The 20,880-nt window shown below is 49.3% G+C and overlaps 1 protein-coding gene across 1 annotated transcript in view; it reads left to right on the forward strand.

The window, feature by feature from the left end:
• Positions 1-697: 697 nt before the first annotated feature.
• Positions 698-20,880, forward strand: part of PLEKHO1 (pleckstrin homology domain containing O1) — a 33,753-nt gene continuing 13,570 nt past the window's right edge. Inside the window, exons 1-4 of the mRNA XM_035099218.2 lie at positions 698-1,096; positions 2,154-2,300; positions 16,947-17,087; positions 18,373-18,477. Of these exons, the coding sequence (XP_034955109.2) occupies positions 1,067-1,096; positions 2,154-2,300; positions 16,947-17,087; positions 18,373-18,477 (423 nt within the window). The 5' untranslated portion in view covers positions 698-1,066. The remainder of the gene's footprint in view (positions 1,097-2,153; positions 2,301-16,946; positions 17,088-18,372; positions 18,478-20,880) is intronic.

Below are 20,880 nucleotides of genomic sequence, written 5' to 3' on the forward strand. Positions count from 1 at the left end.
ACTGGCAGTGCTCCCCCCCCTAAAAAATGTTTCTCTCATTTTGACTCAAGAAAATCACAATTTTATAGTTCCAGTGAGGGAAATAAATACAGTAAATGGACAAAAGTACAAAGATTCACAAAATGTTTAGGAGTATGTGTGCCCCTGCGTCGTCCCCCTCCAGACATCAACTAATTTTGACTCAAGAGTAGCCCTATTGAAAATAACGGTGCCCTGGGTCCCTTTCCATTTTATTGTTTGAATGGTTTAAAAAAGTTCATTTCGCTGACCATTTTTGCCAAGCGCTTGGCGCTTGGCTGGGGTTCGTTTGCTTTTTAAAAACCGCACCATGTCACGAAGCAAACCAATCCCCCGGGGGGGTCTACTCTGAGCAGGAGTTCCTACTCGCGTCGGGTGCCACTCGCGACCCCCTGCAGCCCCTTCTCCTGGGGGGGCTGAGCGCCTTCTCCCCCCCCACTTCATCTCCACGCCCCCCCCCCCACATCCCCATCCCACGCTCCTCCTGGAACAAAGGACGCCTCGCCTCGCCTCGCCTCTTGGCACCGTGGCGCTCGTCTGGCTATAGATGGGGCTGTGGAGCCCCGGCTCACCCCTTTCTCCCAGCGCCTGCCCACAGGAGAGAAAGGGGGGAGGAGGAGGGAGGAGGAAGGAAGGAAGGAGCAGGCGAGGCAAAGAGGGAGGGAGGGAGGGAGGGATGTGCGCGCATCGCAAAGAGGTCCATGTCACCAGAGGTCTCTTGCGCTCCCTCTGAGAAGAAAGAGAAGCAGGAGGAAGGCAACGAGGAAATAGAGAGGAAGGAAGGAAGGAAGGAAGGAAGGAAGGAAGGAAGGAAGGAAGGAAGGAAGGAAGGAAGGAAGCAAGGGGGGGAGCCATTTATTTCCCCCCTCCTGCGAAACAGCCAGCCCAAACCTTCAGCTGCTTGCCTGTTTCCAGGAGACCAGCTTGGTTCTGATTTCTCTCTCTCCCTCTCCTTTCTTTCTTTCTTCTCCTCCCCCCCTCTTCCTCTCACCCACCCACCCCCGTCCTTCCCCCACCCCCTTTTTCCTGACGGCCACCCCCCCGAGGAATGATGAAAAAAACCAATTCTACCAAGCGGGTGAGTTTGCAGCCCGCTTTCTGAAGACCCCCCGAAAGCAGAGGGGTCATTGTCCAGTTTCTGTGAGATTGGCGTTGCGCGCGGTGGGGGGGGGGAGGCTGGGGTGTCAGAGTCTGCGTTTTTCTGGATTATTGGTTGTTATTTTGTTGCTGTTATTGTAAATATCGTTTCGATGCCCTTCGATTCGGCCCCCTTCCTCCAACAATTCAATTGCCTCCTATCTCTCTCCCCAGCCCCCCAATAGCTGGGTCTTTTAAACTGGTACAGAAGCTGGATTGTCAAGTGTTTATTATTAAAACTGTGGGTTGGGGGTTGTTGTTTTGTTTTGCTTTTTTGCATTAATTCTGGGAGTATTTGAAACAACAGAGAAACCCACCAACCCTCACAGAAACAACGCAGGGGTGCCTATTCTCCAGATTTCAGACTGTTTACCATGGTTGGAAAGGGGGGGGGGGAGAGAGATCCATTTGAAAACATCCAATTCTGTAGCCGTACATTTGTTCTTAGAAACGGGGCCTCATGCGAATGTTATCATTATTAGGTCCGTTAATATTATGTTGTTATGCTCCGCGTTTTCAAAGGGTGAGAAAGCAGAGGAAAACACAAAAAATGTGATGATGATGATTATTTTTTAAAGAAAAAAAGGTGAAACGCAGAGTGGGCTGGGGAACAGATTGACACAGTCTGTTTTCTTACATAATGGATGTGGAGGCGGTTTGGGGTGGTGGTGGGGTGCCAGAGGGTTTTTAAAAAATTGTTTATTGATTTGTGCATCATCATCATCTCTCTCTCTCTCTCACACACACACACACACAGAGAGACAGTTAGAATTGGGATTGTTAAGTTAGTTAGTTAGTTTTTAAAAAAGAAAAAATAACTGCACACTTGCAAGGGAGGACCGTGGCTCAGAAAAGATTGCCAGCGGACTCTGCAGCGAGAGAGGGGCCCTATCCTGCAGTCTCCGGGAAGGAGAGATGCAGGTTGGAGAGGTTTGAAATAAAGCCGTTCCTGACAGTTTCCAATTCTCTCTTTCTCTCTCTCTGGCTCCTCTTTCCAGGGTCACCAGGATGGGAACCAGCAACCCACTCTGCTGGAGAAGGTGGGCTGGGTCCGGAAATTCTGCGGGAGAGGCATTTTCCGGGAGATCTGGAAAAACCGCTACGTGGTTCTGAAAGGGGATCAGCTGTACATCTCGGAGAAGGAGGTAGGGTCTCTCTCTCTCTCTCTCTCTGTTGGAATCTCCTTGGAAGGCAGCCCTGCTCCCCCACCCCCGAGAGATGTGGCAACCGTTTCCCACGCCCCCCACCCTCATAGCCGGAGCTCCAAAACAGGAAATTGGGGGGGGGGAGAGGGAGGAGAGACCACTGTCTGGGGGCCTTGCCTGAGACCTAGATTTTGCAAGTGGGAAGGGGGCAGCATTTTTTAAAGTCCGTGGAAGCGTGGCAGGCGCTAAAGGGTTGCCCCCGAAGGACACGGGCCCAGGGCCTTTGGGGAAATGTGGCGGCTCGGTCCCAGGATGTGGGGGTCAAAGGTGCTTAATGTTGAGAGGGCTCAGTTGCTTGCCAGCAGCAGCAAGCAAGCAAAGGAGCCAACTCCTAGGGGCCAAGATCCCTTTGCCCCCCCCCATAAACATTTGAGGGGGCTCGCCCCCCTTCTAAGTGGATGGGCATTGCCATTCAAATGGTGTGCATGCGACGTGTCTTGGAATCGATTATGTGGGGCTTAGCTGGGGCCTCCAATATTCTATTCAAGTTGGCACCCCTGGTGGCAGGGAAAGGGCTTCGAAACCCTTTGGTGTCTTCACAGCTTTGGAGAGCGGGGATGGGTGGCCTCTTGGCCGAGGGACCCAGCACCCGCTTTTCACACAGAAGGTCCCGGGTTCATTCCCGGCATCTCCAGGTTGGGCTGGAAAGGTCCGAAACCTGGGAGAGGTGCTGCCTGTCAGTGCAGACAATATTGAGCTTAATGGACCCAGATGGTCAGCGTAAAACAGCTTAGAGAGGGCCACAGCTGAGGCCGGGAACATTTGACCTCCATGCAGAAGGTCGCAGGTTCAATCCCCAACGTCTCCAGGTAGGGCTACAAAAGACCCCCACCTCAAACCCTGGAGCTGCCGGTCAGAGTAGACAATACTGGGATAGAGGGACCAATGGCCTCACTTGTATTAGGGTGGCTTTTTAGGTTCTTCTATTAACCAGCCCTTTATTCTGATCCACGAGGACTAGCCCCCTGCTTTCTTCTTAGAGAAGAAATGCAGGAGGTCCCAGACTCAGTCCCCAGTGGTGTGCCCAGGAAGAGAGCCGCTGCCTGTCCGTGTGGACAGTACTGAGCTAGACAGACTGACGGCCTGACTTCTAGAACGGCAAGTTCCTGCCTTATACGCTAGTCCTTCCTTTGTGCTCATGAGGACTGGAATCTTGCTTTGATTTAAAGGGAAGGCCGGTGGCTCCACAGCTCAGCACCTGCTGCGCATTCCTGTGATGGTGCTCCCCTGGCTACTGGGCCAGAGCAAAGGGTGCCATTATGGGGTTTCCATCCCGGGTGTCAGAAACGCTGTTTGCTTGGGGAGTTGCTCTGCATTCCATGAGCTGGAAGAGGTTATGGGTGGCGAAGGCTCTAGGCTCTGGCAGCATCTCTGGGTAGGGATGGGAGAGACACCCCCCTCCCCACCTGAGGCCCTGGAGAGTTGCTGCCGGTCAGTGTAGACAATACTGAGCCAGATGGACCAGAGGTCTGACAGCTTCCCGTGTTTCTGTGTAGAGGACAGGGGCCTCTGTCTCACCTGTCCCTCTCCCCCAGTTCTGCATTGTCAGCCATCCTCTCCTGGGGCAGGCTGAAAATTTGCATCTCGACTTTGAGGCTTGCTTCCTCCTGCCACATCCTTTTCTGCTTGCCAGGCCGGCTGTGAGACAAAGGGCAGGTTAAATGCAAAGATCGTGTGACCCATCGCAGGCCCCCTAAGTGGAAATCTCTCCCTTAGCCTTGTTAAAACCTTCATCCTTTGCTGACTATTAACCTGAGCGAGCTTTAACTTGGCTGCATTGCCGTCGATGTGCCTGACACTCTTACCTGTGCCCTCTTATTTCCACCACTGCCGTGACCCATTTGCAAAATAAAAAAATCCTAGGGCTAGCTAAAGAAATTATTTCATAAAATTTATGCACCGCTTGATTGCGGGAGGAAACATGAAATGAACTGGCAACAGTTTAAGACTTTCGAAAAGTTAAAATAGCAATAGAGTAAAAACAGGCGCCGGCAAGATACTGTTTTAGATTCTTTGTCTAATCAAAAATGCTTTCAGCAGATGTGTGCAAAAAAGGCCTGCTATCAATAGGCCGGGAGTTCCATAGGGCATGTCCTTATTCATTATTTCCAAAGAAATTGCTTGGAAGTTGCACCCCAAGCTCCTAGTTTTCAGGTGGACAGGAAATGGCAGCAATTTCTCGGTGGCGAGAGACAAAAAAAGCACTTTGCACGCAGCTGGAGACTACAGGGGGGTCTCGTTTCTATTAAGAGGTGATGTGGTTTAAACCTATTTTGCACATCCGGCCTTCTGGCCTGACTCTTCCTGACCCTCGGTTTGTCATAGCAGCAGGAAGCCTAACTTTTATGCATTTGTTGAGGACTGTTCTTCTTTCTTTTTTCACTTTGAGGTGTGTGGTGTTTCTTTTGTAGCATCGTGCAGGGCAGATGGTGCTTTTCACTTGTGCGAAAAGGTCGGGTCCCTGCCCCAATCAGCTTGCATTCAGAATTAAGAGGTCGGGGTTAAGATGCGCAGGATAGCAGCGAGAGAAGAACTTGGGGAGGGGGAGGGGGACTGCGAATGGATGTAAACAGACACCAGGTCACCTGGGGGGGGGGTTGAAGCCTTAAAGCAGGGAGAGTTCCAAGTCCCCAGAGATTTCTGCGGAAAGATTTCTGCAGTCCACATGGGTTGCAAAAAAGGTTTGAAATTAGCCCTGTATGAGGACCTGTTTTATAAATCTGCTTTCCTCACCCTTGTGGTCAGATAGGATTTGTTCCTCAGGAAGTGAAATGTTTGGGGTGGGTGGGGAGTAAATGTTGCACCCCTTTGCACCATCATGCCAGCGTCTACCGTATTCCTGGCTTTACGCAATCTTGGGAAGGGAAGGAAACGGCAGGTTTGCGTTTCCCCGTCCTCATTTCCCAAGACAAACAGAACAGTGGACTGCCCTTAAGGCAGGGCTGAGGAATCTAGCAACCTTCATAGAGTCGGAAAGGACCCCCAAAGGTCATCCAGTCCCACCCCCAGGAATGCAATTCAGATTTTTCTGGACCCTGACTCCTGTCCATTGGTTATTCAGAATCATTGCTGCCACCCGTTGTGGGGGCAAAGCGTAGCCATTGACAGAGCCCTCCGTTCCTCCACGAATCTGTGTCTAATCCTCTTTTAAAGCCATCCTAGCTGGTGGCCATCACTGCATCCTGTGGCAGTGAGTTCCACAGTTTAACTGAAAAAGGACTTGGTTTTGCCTGTCCTGAACCAACCTCGTCAGGTCCCCACAAATCCCAGCGTTATGGGAGAGGGAAGGGAAACTTTTCTCAGCATAACCTGGTCCACTTCGATCATGTCTCCGCTTACTCACTTTTCCTGTAAGCTGAAAAGTCCCCAAAAGGCTTTTCGTGGGAAGAGGCTTCTCAGAAACAGGCTTTCGGAAGAGCGGGCGTTTTAATTACCATGAAACTGACCGGGCGCTTTGGTGGCAGGAAACTAAGGTATTAGAAATGCAGAGAGGTGATTAGGCAGAGAGGCAGAGAACGGAGGCGATCTGGTTACGGAGATAGGCGAGGGACACCTGATCTCCAGGGTGGGTGGGTGGGTGGGTGGCTCACTCGATGGGTAGGCAGGCGCAGGTGGGGGGGTGAAGGGCTTGGAGGAATGGGCTCGTTCAGGATCCGCTGTGCCTTAAGGCCGCATAGCACACTGTGCAATTTAAAGGCACCCCGGCACCACCAAAGACTCCTGGGAACTGTAGTTTACCCTTCATGGAGCTACATTTCCCAGCAACCTTCACAAACTGCAGCTGCCAGGATTCTTGGCGGCGGGGGGGGGGATATTTGCTATCATAGAATTGGAAGGGACCTCCAAGGGTCATCTAGATTCTAGATCAACCTCCTGCAATGCCCTCAAGAATCCCTGGCAGACGGGCATCCAAATTCTTATAAACCTCCCACGAAGGAGAGTCCATCGAGGGTGGGAGAGAGTGGTGACTGGAAGTTAGAGGGTGTGGGGCCAGGATAGTGGTGACTAGGAGAGATTGAGCTGGAATTATTGTTATTCCACTGAATGAAGATATGATATTGTAAAGAAAGGAAATACTGAAACCGATGTGTTATATTAAAAAGAAAGTCTTGTTCTTGTTGTGCAAAGAAATGTCGTCGACAGTTTGATCCAGCAAGGCGGCCGGGCTCAAAAGGTGGTGAACTTGAAGAAAGGGACACTAGGACTTACAGGGTGATAAGTCAGGTCCTCGAGTTACACAAAAGAGGGGTGAAGGGACGAGAAGCTCAGGAGTGCCACATGGTTGCCCTGTGTGCTAAGGTAACAATAACAGGGAGGGACCCTAAGTGAGGGAAGCCCTGGACTTAAGGCAAAAAGGAGCTTTATTCCCAGTAACCCAGAGCTAAGCCTGTAACTGGCCATGATAGCTGGATAGGTGTACCCTTGTTGTTAAAAGACCTTAAGTGGAAGGGAAGATTGCTATTTTAGGCGGACCTCGAAGTACTGGTGGGGCGGGAGTTTAAGAAAGTCCCGCTCTTCAACACAGAGAAATAAAAAGCAACAGGGGGGAATCTGAGAGTCAGAGGAGGGGTCCGTCTTCCACCCTCGAACAGCTCTTACCATCAGAAACGGTTACCTAATGTGTTTTGTTGGGATCTCCTTTCTTGTAATTTGAATCGGTTGGTTCGGGTTCTACCCTTCTTCAGAGCAGGAGAAAACAAGCTTTCTCCACCCCCTGAGTGTCAGCTTTGATATTTGAAGACAGCCGCCATATCTCCTCTCAGTCTCCTATTATCCGGGCTAAACACCCCCAACTCCCTCAACCATCCCTCATCTGGCTTGGTTAATAATAATAATAATAATAATAATAATAATAATAATAATAATATTTTTTATTGGCTCAGGCCAGCTACCACCAAATATATAATACATTAAAAAGACAAAATCAAACGATTAGTTTAAAATACAATTCGAATCACATTTAAATTTAAAGTGGGAACCCACAAATCATAACCGTAGGGGTATGGAATTAAAAGTGCACCCGGCCCGGCCATTCATGCTGGTCCCATATGGGCCGACAGAAATAGCCAAAGAGGCCACTTATATACAGTGTCCCATAGAAAGAAAGGGGTCAGTCTGGGCTCCGACCAAAGGCCTGGCGGAACAGCTCTGTCTTGCAGGCCCTGCAGAAAGATGTCAAATCCTGCTGGGCCCTGGTTTCTTGTGACAGAGCGTTCCACCAGACCGGGGCCAGGGCTGAAAAGGCCCTGGCCCTGGTCGAGGCCAGTCTAACCTCCTTGAGGCCCAGGATCTCCAAAGTATTATTGTTTGTGGACCGTAAGGTCCTCCACGGGGCGTACCAGGAGAGGCGGTCCTGTAAGGCAGATAAGAATTGCGGAAGTCAAGTTTTGTGGTGCCAGTAGGCAGGCCAACCGATGTTCTCTTCCAGTCACTGAGCTGCCATCTTTTACACCTGATTTTTTTGGGGGGGCATCTCTAGGAGCCTTCTTGTACTGAATGCAACACCACTGGTCCATCAAGCTTAGTAGTGCCTACACTGGCTGGCAGCAGTCACTCTCCCAGGGTTCCAGGAAGGGCGTATCTCCCAGCCTTTCAGGAACTCGGGACCTTCTGCATGCAAAGCCAGTTTTCCGTTCCCATTATGAGTGGAATGTTTCATTTTTAAAATCATACCTTAAATCGAAATCCACAAGGTGTTTGTGGGTTCTTGATGGACTGGTCTGAGCTGAAGGATCCAGACTGAGCTGGCAGGGTGTTCCCCATCTATCGACGGGGGAATATTGAGTCCTGAAGTTCTTTCAGGAGGCCTTGACTGGGAGGGACCTGGCCAAACAGGGTTTGCGAGATAACCTCAGGTTAGGCGTCCCTTGCTGCCTGGGCCTGAGCGTTCCAGGAGGTTGGACTCTGGGTCCCTTCCAACTCTAAAAAAGTCAACGATTCTCTGGCCGCCTCTCTCTGTCGCTGGCTCTCCAAGAGCAGTCATGGTGTGCAGCCTCCTTTGCGGATTCTGAGCGTCCTCTCATCCTCCCATGGTGCAGGCTGTAAACAAGGCTGGGTGTTCTCCATGCTAAAAATATTTCCGAAATCATTTGCCCAGGCAACCCAGATCCTTGCACTAAGAAAAGCTGGATCTCTCACCCTGCGTGAGTCATTCACACGAAGCAACTTCACGTGGTTGGTGATATTTTTTTCTTAATTCCTTCTGCTACGAAACTCTCTTTCTGGTTAGCTCAGTCCATAGAGCCTCTTAATCACAGGGTTGTGGGTTCGAGCCCCACGTTGGGCAAAAAGATTCCTGCAGTACAGTGGGTTGGACTAGATGAGCTTTTGAGGTCCTCCCAGCCCTGTGATTCTTTGTCTTCTGAGATTATGCCAGGCACTGCCGGAATATTGTAAAAGTCTACCTCTGAATCCCTAAGGGTTAGAAAACTACTCTTTTTATTTCTGCCCTCTCCCACTTAAAAAGAAAAAAGAAAGGAAAGGAAAGTGGAAGAACATACGAGCCTTGCTGGATCAGATGAAATATTTCTCCAGTCCAGCATCAAGGGGTGTCAATGGGAAGGGAACGAAGGCAACAGAGATAGACTGCCCCTGAACCTGGAGTTCCATTTAGACAGCAGGGCTAACAGCCATTCTTAGGACTCCTTTCCCTGCCCCCAATGAATTTGTCTGATCTGATTTAAGAGCCATTTAAGCCAGCGGCCAATTGCAATACTGCAAATACAGCAAATTTCGTTCCGTTTGCAGGATGGTGAATTCCATTTATTTACGTATAGGTTATTGCAATTCTATCCCACCTTTCTTCTCTAGGGAGCTCAAGGTGCCATGCATGGCTCTCCCTCTGCTTATTCCCACAATAACCCTTGTGAGGGAGGCTAGGCTGAGAAGGAGGGACTGGTCCCCAAGTTCACCCCAGATGACCTCCATGGCTGAGTGGCAGGATTTGAACCCTGGTCTCTCCCAGGTCCTAGTCTGACACTCTAACCACTGCACAACACTGCCCCTTTATACCCACCACCAACTTCTAGTTGATTGGAAGGAGAGGCAGCAGATTGGCACATAATTCACTTTAACCAAGATCATAGACTTGAAAGGCAGCCTGTTTCTTTTTTCCCTTTGGCCCTGAAAGCCCCCACCCCAACCCTCCAAAATCGAGGCCTCAGCTTGACATGTCCTCAAAATGCTGCATATTGTTTTCTGGGCGTGGTGGGGGGGGGTGGAGAGAGAGAGAGCGTTGATCCTTGCCCGCCACCCGACTTCACCTCTTGTAATTAATTCCGATACCGTGCTAAAATGCATTTGATATGAGCCTTGGAGAAGGTGCGCAAATCGATGCCCCTGGAGAGCGAAAGTCTATGTTTATTGATGTGTGTGAAAGAGAGCGGGGGGGGGGGCACTTCCAGCCATGGCCTCCGCTGCTCCTGGGGTGGAGGGGCGGAAACACACACACACACACACACACACACACACACACACACACACACACACACACACCCCTCCAAGACGGAAGGATGTCAGATCCCTGCAGGCATGCACAAGCTTTTTGCTTTAAATTTTAATCTAACGTTAAAACTATTCCATCCGTTTACTTAATGCACTAGCTCTTAGCAGATTTCCCCGGCGTTAAATTTGGAGCATCACTGCCGGTCGGTGTGGGCGATACTGACCCTGATGGACCCGTAGTCTTGACTCTGCAGAAGGTGGCGTCTTAGGTTCTTGTTCAAACCAGCCGCTCATTCACAAGCCATTCTGGCAAGTCAGTGGCTTTCCGGTTAATGACTGATGGTAACAATGACCACGAGGACTAAAATCTTACTTAATTTTTTTTTAATAAGGGCTGTAGCTCTGCAGTCCTGGGTTCAATCCCCAAAAGCATCTCCAGATCGGGCTAGATGGACCAATAGTATCTGGTTCAGCTTCCGATGTCCCATTTACAGATCTGGAAAGAGCACGGATGAGTTGGGGAAATCTCTGTGAATTTGTCTAATCCAAAGCCATCCAAGTTGGTGGCCACTGCTGTCTCCTGTGGCAGGGAGTTCCGCAGTTTCAACTGTGTAAAGAAGTCCTTTTTATCTGTCCTGAATCTTCCAACTTTTAGTTTCACTGGACATCCCTGAATTCCACTGTTAGGAGAGAGGGTAGAAAACTATTCTCTGTCTACTCTCTCCATGATATGCATGATTTTATAAACTTCTATCATTTCGGCTCTTACTCCCCGATTCCCTAAACTAAGAACTACCAAACTCCGCAACATTTTGTCATAGGGGAGTCTCTCCATCTCCTTGATCACTTGGGATCACTTTTCTGAACCTTTTCCAGCTCTTCAGTACCCTTTCTGAGGTGAGGCGACCGGAACGGTGCACAATATTCCAAATTCGGCCGCACCGCCGATCGTTATCGCCACATTACGATATTGGCAATTTCCATTCCTTTCCTCGTGACCCCGAACCTTCCCCAAGGACTCTCTCTCCTCTGCTTCCCAACAAACTGCTCCGATTGCCAGCTCATAGGCATAGATTTTTGTGCTGCGATAGCCCAGGCGAGCTACCCGTGCGCCCATGACATGCCCTTCCCCTTCCCCCAAATTGATTTGCGAGAGTTGAGCATAAGCTGTGTTAGGTCAACTTGACGTGAGCGGCAATCAATATCGCCGTCCGTCCGTTCTGCAATGGAGAAAATTGCATTTATTTGCAACTCCCTAGCTAGAATGAACATGGAGTTCCATTAAGCTGCCTCTGAGCTTCCCCCCGGCCCATCCTTGGCTCTCTTTTTTCTCCCAAATCCCTGTGGTTTTGGAGGGTGTTGGGAGCGGATGTTCCCTCGTGGTGCGGACACACTTGTTTTGGGACAGGCATCCCCAAACTTTGGCCCTCCAGATGCTTTGGACTACAATTCCCATCTTCCCCGACCACTGGTCCTGTTAGCTAGGGATCATGGGAGTTGTAGGCCAAAACATCTGGAGGGCCGCAGTTTGGGGGTGCCTGTTTTGGGACGCCTCCCACTGGTCAGACGGGCCTTGCTAGCTTTAGAAAGCCAAGCATGGGGCAACTAAAGAACTGGGAAAGGAAAAGAAAAGGACAAGCCAAATGATCAAGGGGATAGAAAGAGGCAAGGTTGCAGCAGTTGCGATTTTTGTAGCTTAGAGAAAAGGCAAATACAGTGGTGCCTCGCTAGACGAATGCCCTGTATGACGAATTTTTCACGTAACGAAGAGATTTCTCGAGCGGAGGTTGCCTCGCTAGATGAATTTGTTTTGTGAAAAATTCATCTAGCGAATCATGGTTTCCCATAGGAATGCATTGAAATTCAATTAATGCGTTCCTATGGGCAAAAAATAAAATAAAAATTCAATGCATTCCTATGGGATTCGCTAGATTAATTTTTCGCAAAACGAATTGACTCACAGAACGAATTAAATTCGTCTTGCAAGGCACTACTGTAAGAGGCAACATGTTTATAAAATTCTGCCTGGCATGGAGAAATCAGACACAGAAGAGTTTTCCTCCCTCTCTCGTAACACTAGAACTTGTGGACATCTAAGGAAGCTGAATGTTGGGAGATTCAGGGTCGACTTGCATGATTCATGCAGAATTAAACTTTGGAACTTCCGTCCGCAGGAGGCTGTAATAGAGGATTAGACAAATTGATGGAGAAGTGAGCTACTAACTTGGCATTAGACTGAGATCTGGCTGGTACGCTGTTGTTGTTTTCTCTCCTGTGCCCAGCGAATGTGTCTCCTAGGATCCTAGGAAGGAAAGGGGAGCCTGACCACCGGATTCAAGCCCAGTGTGGGTCCACGCTCTTCTGTGCCGGGGTTTAATTCCTTTTTGGCTAATCTCTTCTCTGGGGACAAAAAGCTTTAGGAGCGAAGGCGGTGGTTTTATTTCACGTGTCGCAAATCCTGCGTTGACTGTGGGTCTCGAGCGGCTTAAAGTGAGCTATCCTGCCTTGCACACAGCAGAGATTCTGGCCCTGTTAAAAATAGACGGCGCTCATCCTCCCCCCTCCCCCTTGACTTTCCCCCCTGCTCGCTTCTAAAATGCACCAGATAAGAGTGCGGCGATGTTGGTTTTCCTTCTGCTAAACCAGTGTTTCTCAACCTTTTTTGGGCCACGGCACACTTGTTCCGTGAAAAAAATCACGAGGCACACCACCATTAAAAAAGTTAAAAAATTTAACTCTGTGCCGCCCTATATTATAATTATGACTGTAAGAAACACTTGCCAAATATTGCTTTCCGGCGGGTGAGTGTTGTGTATTGGCGGCCGCCAGGCTCGTTTGCACTGAGCTTTGGGAAAGAGGAGGAGAAATATTGCTTTCCGGCGGGTCAGTGCTGACTATTGGCGGCCGCCAGGCACGTGACAATGCAAATCGCCCTTCTCGTCGCGGCATACCAGCCAGCGTCTCGCGGCACACTAGTGTGCCGCGGAACAGCGGTTGAGAAACGCTGTGCTAAACTGCAGGCATGCTCATCCTTCCTCAAAGCTGACTTTTGCAGATGGATTCAACATATCCGTGTCGTTTTTAATTTCGTGTTTTGCTTTTGTGGCTTTTCGGACACCCCGCCCCACGATATTTTCGAGTGCTGGACGGTTTAAAACAAAGAAGTATCTTCCATATGTACACGTCCATAGGAATGCAGAAAACCTGCACCTTAGGTGCAGTCCAGTTAGAGCAGGCATGTCCAATGTCCGTTTAATCGATTTAATCCGGCCTCCCCGCGGCAGTATATGTCCTGGGGTAAAATCCAAAAAGAACCTCAACAACTCTGGGGTAAAATTATAAAAAAATCTCAACAACTTCAATCCTAAAAAAAAAAATAGAGTTTCAACTGTACACTGTGAACGCGAGCTGGCGAGGATCAGAGGCGAGTGGAAGCTGCAGACCTGGTGCAAAAAGAGCTCTCAAGTTCTTGTGCGAAGTTGGGTTGCCCAGCAACCTCTCGTGGGAGCATCCCCACCACCAGAGGTGGATTTAAGGGAGCGCAACCGATTTGGTTGCACTGGGCACAGAGCCTTGGGGACGTTGCAGGGGATACCACAACTGTGATTTAGAATGGGGCGCAAAAGGCAGGGGCGCAAAAGGCGGGGGCACCGAAGTTTGGCATCGCACTGGGCGCTGCTGAAATTTGAGACCAGCAAGGTTTGCCACTGTAGCTGCTCCCAGAGCTACCGCACCCCTGGCAAAAAGGTGCCCCACTCAGGGGGTGCCCCGGAAGTGACTTGGCTAGAAAGACCAAAACTTGGAAGCTTAAAATCTCTTTTTGCACTGGGTCTACTTAGACTCGCAGGGGTCAGCAAACATTTTCAGCAGGGGGGCGGTCCACTGTCCCTCAGACCTTGTGCGGGGCCGGACTATATTTTTTGGGGGGAAATGAACAAATTCCTATGCCCCACAAATAATCCAGAGATGCATTTTAAATAAAAGGACACATTCTACTCATGTAAAAACACGCTGATTCCCAGACAGTCTGCGGGCTGGATTTAGAAGGCGATTGGGCCGGATCTGGCCCCCGGGCCCTAGTTTGCTTACCCATGGTTTAGAGCAGGCATCCCCAAACTGCGGCTGTCCAGATGTTTTGGCCTACAACTCCCTTGATCCCTAGCTAACAGGACCAGTGGTCGGGGAAGATGGGAATTGTAGTCCAAAACATCTGGAGGGCCGAGGTTTGGGGATGCCTGGCTTAGCGTTTCTAGCTCCCTCTCACATCTGAGCCCACCGCACACAGGCTCCAGTATAGTAAGGCTACCAGATTTTTTTCAGTGAATCCGGGGACACTTTTCAACTTCAATTGATTTTGTATGGGGACTGATTTGTAAATCCGGGGACTGTTCCCGGGAAACAGGAACGTCTGATAACCTTACATAGCTGGCTAGCCGTGGGGCAACTCCAAAGGGAATTCTGGCTGTACAGTCATACCTTGGGTTACAGCCGCTTCAGGTTGCGTCTTCTCGGGTTGCGCTCCACGCCAAACCCGGAAGTACCGGAACGGGTTACTTCCGGGTTTCGATGTATGCACAGAAGCGCTGAATCACGCTTTGCGCATGCGCAGAAGCGCCGAATCATGACCCGCGTGTGTGCAGACGCGGGTTGCAAATGCTGCGGGTTGCGAGCATGCCTCCCGCACGGATCCCGTTCACAACCCGAGCGTCCACTGTACCTGGATGTTGCCTCTGTGCGTAACCTTTGGGACCAAACCCAAGTTGCCTGCGAATGCGCTTTCAGGCATGGCCCCATCTTGGGGTGGGGGCAGATGTGGGGTGGCACTGAGGCCAGCAGGGTGGGTCTGGGATCCGACCTGCAGGGGGTCGTCCATTAGGAAGGCTCTTCTTCCGGAAATAACTCTTTCCTGCAACTTCTATTTGTTCCATTGGGAAGTGTCCAGTAAATGAACCCCACATTCTGGTTAGTGGGGGGTCATTTGCAGTCAGTGCCCCAAACACTACTATTAGTAGTAGTAGTAGTAGTAGTAGTCATTTGCACTTTTAAAAGCAGCTGCACGCATGGTTAACTTATGGGATTTGCTGCCACAAGAGGCGTCGCCAAAGGTGGTAGCGCTTTCGCCATATCGCTTCTAAATAACCGGGAAATGCTTTTCCACCTGTAAAACCTGGAAACTTCATTTATTTATTTTAAGGAAATGTTTGTCCAGCTGGCCTGGCGGTTGTACTTTTTGCAACGACAGTGTATCCTGCAGAAATCTGCAGGTGTGGCTTCTCCAGCTATGGAGATAAACATAACGCTTTCCAATTAATAATAAATAATAATAAAAATTTATTTATACCCCGCCCTTCCCGGTTTAAAAACCAGGCTCAGGGCGGCTAACTGCAAATATAAAACATTGATTAAAATGCGACTTTAAAACCGCATAGAATACAACATAAAATGCAGCATCAATATCAACAAAATTCAAAAATTCATTTTTTGGGGGGGGGGAACAAAAAACTCCAGTCAGTAGACATCGAACGATCACCAGGGCTCACTGGCCAAGTTGGTCCTACGAGGGCCAGCAAGGAGACCAGGGAAGAATTTAAATGTGGGGTCCCAAAAGGGTTTCTTCATAGAAAAAGGAAAGGGAAAAGGGAATGGAGGATCAGGCTAATTCAGATTGAAGGCCAGGTGGAATAGCTCTGTCTTACAGGCCCTGCGGAAGGAGATCAAATCCTGCAGGGCCCTAGTCTCGTGGGACAGAGCATTCCACCAGGTCAGAGCCATCACTGAAAAGGCCTTGGCCCTGGTGGAGGATAGTCTGGCTTTAAGCAGCTGCTCATGACATAGCTGCAGTGGGAAGCTGAAAAGCTGGCAACCCTTTTTGGCTGGGGTCCCACCTAGTGAGCAGAGAGGGCTGTGAGCAGATGGAGGAGTCGCTCTGCCTCTTCATCCTGGGTGCAATCCTCTTACACCTGCCATCCAAACGGTGCAGTCAACTGTTGAACTGCAGTGGGGACCAGGAGCCTTAGCCTCCCTGTGGGAACTACAGTTCCCAGGATGCTTTGTGACTGGGGCAGTCAGATGGCAGTGATTCCCATTCTAATCTGCATTCATCACAATCAACGCTGTTTTCATTCTGCTGCATCTCGGTTTCCACCAAATGCTAACTTATTCTTCTTCCTAAATAAAAAAAATCTTTCCATAAGCTCATACCAATGACAAACTTAGTTGGTCTCTAAGGTGCTACTGGAAGGAATTTTTTTGTTTTTGTTTCAACTAGGGCAGACCAACACGGCTACCTACCTGTAACTTATTCTTCTTCCTGTCTGCTATCCAATGTAATCAACTTGATTATTTACGCAAGTTACAAATGCCATTTACGCAAGCTACTGATGTCATGACTCATGAATGCTGGATGCAATTTAAATGTGGGGTGGCAGCAACCATAATCAATTACGTTTTGTCTGTGGACTGAAAGCAGCAGCAGCAAATGCCAATCGATATTTGCTGGGTTGATTCCCATCATGGAGACGGGACAAATAAGTCAACATTGGTCATTTTGCTTCCGTCAGAATCCTCCAATGTGTGATTTCGTTGCATTAAGCCGGGTTAGTTGAGGGTTTGTAATAATAATAATAATAATAATAATAATAATAATAATAATAATTTATTATTTATACCCCGCCCATCTGGCTGGGTTTCCCCAGCCACTCTGGGCGGCTTCCAACAGAAAAATAAAACACAGTAATCTATTAAACATTAAAAGCCTCCCTAAACAGGGCTGCCTTCAGATGTCTTCTAAAAGTCTGGTAGTTGTTTTTCTCTTTGACATCTGGTGGGAGGGCGTTCCACGGGGCGGGCGCCACTACCGAGAAGGCCCTCTGCCTGGTTCCCTGCAACTTGGCTTCTCGCAATGAGGGAACCACCAGAAGGCCCTCGGTGCTGGACCTCAGTGTCCGGGCAAAACTATGGAGGTGGAGACGCTCCTTCAGGTATACTGGACCGAGGCCATTTAGGGCTTTGAAGGTCAGCACCAACACTTTGAATTGTGCTCGGAAACGTACTGGGAGACAGAACCAGCAATCAATCGCAAATCAAAGACTCTCACTGAACTCATGTCCCTCTGTGTATGTGTTTGTTATTCCCTGCCTGCAGGTAAAAGACGAGAAGAACATTCAGGAAGTGTTTGACTTGAACGATTATGAGAAATGCGAAGAGCTCAGGAAATCAAAAAGCAGGAGCAAAAAGAACTACAGCAAGTTCTCGCTCGCCCACTCCAAGCAGCCTGGGAACACAGTAGGTCTTCCCTATCGCCCCCACCCAGAGGGATTCCTGGCTCCTGGTTAAACTATGGAACTCCCTCCTGCAAGATGTGGCAGGAAACGGATGGTCCTTCCAGCATCCTTGGACTCCGACTTCCATCAGCCCCCAGCCAAGGTGGCCAATGGTCCATCAGCCAGTCTCTTTATTACAGTCAGTGGCCAGTATTTTAAAATCTATAAAATAGTACCAGACAAAACAAGACAGAGAGCCATAACAATACGATGACTAATAACTGAAGCATACTATAGAATGACAGGCACAGAAAATAAAGCCGCTAAGTTCGTGAAAATTAATCCCCGGTGAGTTTTACTTGCTGCAGCACAATATTTAGCTCCCAGCTTAGAAGAGATGGATGCATCCCGATCTGAGAGGAGTTTTAAAATGCATAAAATTCACCCGATCGCCCTGGGAGTTCCCGTAAAAAGGAGCTTCCAATAAAAATCCTGCGTGAATCACAATAAAAGAGCGACGCATAAGAAGAGTTGCTTCCACCTCTCCAGATTTGCCTAGGGAGTTTGTGTTGACAATGGGGGATTATAATTTTTTTTGCAGCCTCCCCTCCTGTAGACCAACCAGGATGCCCAGTGGCAGCAGTTAGGGGAATTGGATTCCAGTGGCACCTTGAGTCTTTGCAGACTCCCCAGCCCTGGGATAGTAACGGCACCCTAGGAAACCAGGACTTTGTCACTGCTCAGAAGCTATAGAGCCACGAGTGAAGAATGGGTCTTCTCAGCTTGCATCTCCTTTCATGGGAGACAAGGGAGGGATGTAATAAAGCAAGGTTTAAGTGATCCTCTCTCAGACACCTTAGCTTTAACCATGGTTTTGCCGCCTTATTTGTTTTAGTTTACGAATTCGTGCCCCGCCTGGCCAAAAAGGCTCCAGGAAAGGAGAAAATCAAAACTCAGGCACTCAGATTTCCAAACAGTTGTCCTGATGGAAGAGGCCTTCTGCTTCCCACCTCTCGTGATGGGATGGCTGCCCCCAGGAGGGGAAAGGAGGCCTGAGGGAACTAGTGGAGGGAGCTCTGCTTTCCAGAACCAGGCTGTCACCTGGGTGCTCCAAAAAAGCAACTGAGTTGTAAGCGGGTTTTGTATTTCCATGCACTGTTAGGGATTCTGTCTTCCACTAAGAAGCTGTTAGGGGCTGGTGCATCTGACGTAGATGGACGCCATCTTCCTTTGCCTCAGGATGGGTTTGTTGACAGCATGGCATTCGCAGGACGACTGGCAGCTGATGTGCCTTCCTTCTCTCCTAGGCACCTAACCTTGTCTTCCTGGCTGTGAGTCCCGAAGAAAAGGAGTCCTGGATCAATGCTCTCAACTCTGCGATAACTCGCGCCAAGAACCGCATCTTGGACGAGGCAAGTAACCTTTGGGGAATGAGGTGTTCAGGGGCAGAGAATCTGCTTCGTGTGAAGAAGGTCCCGAGTTCAGGCCAATACTCTGACCTGGAGCAAGGCATGTTCCTATTTAAACCAGCCCTTTGGTTCAGAATCATGAGGACTAGAGTCTTTATTTTTAAGCGGAGGACCATAGCTCAGTGGCAGAGAGCCTGTTATGCATGTAGGAGATCTCAGGTTTGATCCTTGATGGAATCAATCTCCACCTAGGGTTTGGAATGTCCCCCGTTTACGAAACCCTGGAGAGCTGCTGCCAGTTAGTGTTGACAATACTGAGCCAGGTGGACCCCAATCGTCTGACTCTGCATAAGGCAGCTTGCTCTGTTCCTACAATGTGGGTCTTGTGCCCCCCAACCTGTTCAAGGGGTTCCCCTTTGAATGTTGCCTTGGAGTTGTTTTTATGAGCAAAGCAATTAGTAGATCAATAATCTACTACAGTGGTACCTCTGGTTGCAAACAGGATCCGTTCCAGAGCTCTGGCCGCATCCCGAGGAATTTGCAACCGGAGGTGTCGCTTCTGCGCATGCGCACAGTGCAGTTTTGCGCATGTGTGCAGCGCGGTTTAGTGCTTCTGCGTATGCGCACGCAGCAAAACCCAGGAAAATACTTCCGGGTTTGCCGCGCTCGCATCCTGAAAGATGCGCAACCAGGGATGTGCATATCTAGAGGTACCACTGTATTTGCTTTGCTCGTAAAATTGTTGTTGTTGCTTAGTCGTTTAGTCATGTTCGACTCTTCGTGACCCCATGGACCAGAGCACGCCAGGCACTCCTGTCTTCCACTGCCTCCCGCAGTTTGGAAGATTACCTACTTACTTAATTGTTCCTCCTCCCAGGAACAATGAGAAATGGACATTGTTTGTATTCATTCATTCATTCAGAGCATTTCTACTCTTCTTTTCAGCCAAAAAAAGGCTCCCAGAGCGGCTTAACGTACAGTCAAAACAAGAGAGTTCCTTCCCGCACAATCTGAAAGCAAACAAAACCACAGCACGCAAGGGAAAATGGACTGGGAGGGAAGAGGAAAACATTGCGCTTATGGCAGGCTAAACAAAGGGGCCTCTGCTGGGTTGTAGTCTTCCACAGCAAAGCTTTTGAGACCCCCCTCCCCACTGCCTCCAAGATCCCTTTTGTTTCTTCACCGGTTGCCCCCCTTCTCTTTCCAGCCATCCTTCCACCCACTGTAACGTGAGCTTATATAAAGAGCTGCCTCTGCTCGGAGTTTTAAACAGTGCAATTGAATTAAGGAACCCCTTTTTTAAAAATAGGAAGGAAGAAAGAAGAACCGAGACTACAGTCTGCTGTCTCCGATATCGCCGGGGCCATCTGTCTCTCTTTTTTGATCACTCTGCCTTTGTGGGCTTGTGACTCATTCTGCATCTACAGAGCAGGGCAGAATCAAGAGTGCTGCTTCCTCGCTGCTAAATTTAGGGGAAGGCCAAGGGGCGGCCACAGTGAGAATTCCTTGCTTTTATTTAAAGGCCGGGTTGCGGTTCCGCCTTTTGGTCCATTATAATCCCCGGGGTCGGAGGCAGCGATGGTTCTGAATGCTGGTTGATGCGACCCCCAGGCGGAAGAGAGTGTTACTCTTGCGCTCAGATCCCACTTGCTGGTTTCCTGTTGGGGCATCTGGTTGGCCACTGGGAGGATAGGATGCTGGACTAAGTAGGCTCCCTTTGGCCTGAATCAGGAGCAGCAAGACCAAAGAAGAGATTTGTTCACATGGTGCATTGTTAAACTATGGGACAATGGCCACCTCCTTCCCTACAAGACCCTCTTGGGTGCTGAGATGGGCAGAGGGGACCCTCTTGGTTGTTGCAGAGGCTCAGGGGATGGGGGCCTTCCCTGTGGTGGCCCCTAAGCTGTGGAACACCCTCCCTGCAGAGATGTCCCTGGTACCTTCATTGGAGCACACACAGAAAATTTGTAGGAGGGCAAGAACTCTGGCCGCAGAGGTAAAATAGTGCGGGATTAATGGTTCAAATGATTCGAATTTTTCAAAAAGTCTCTTTGGAAAAAGTCTCTTTGGATAGATTTAGATTTATTTCTTGAGGTGAGGTTTATATGCCAGGACAGGGCCCTGTTTTGAAAATTCTTCTGGTATTTTCGAAACTACCAGTACACGTTGACTCTAAGAAGAATTTTCGAAACAGGGCCCTGTGTATAAACTTCACCTCAAGAAATAAATCTATCTAAAGAGACTTTTTCCAAAGAGACTTTTTGAAAAATGTGAATCATTTGAACCATTAATCCAGCACTATTTTACCTCTGCGGCCAGAGTTCTTGCCCTCCAACAGATTTTCTGTGTGTGGTACCTTCATTATACACCTTCCAGAGGATGCTAAAGATGTGGTTCTTGGCCCAA

The sequence above is a fragment of the Zootoca vivipara genome, chromosome 17 (genome assembly GCF_963506605.1).
Source record: "Zootoca vivipara chromosome 17, rZooViv1.1, whole genome shotgun sequence".
In the NCBI taxonomy this organism is placed as follows: Eukaryota; Metazoa; Chordata; class Lepidosauria; order Squamata; family Lacertidae; genus Zootoca; species Zootoca vivipara.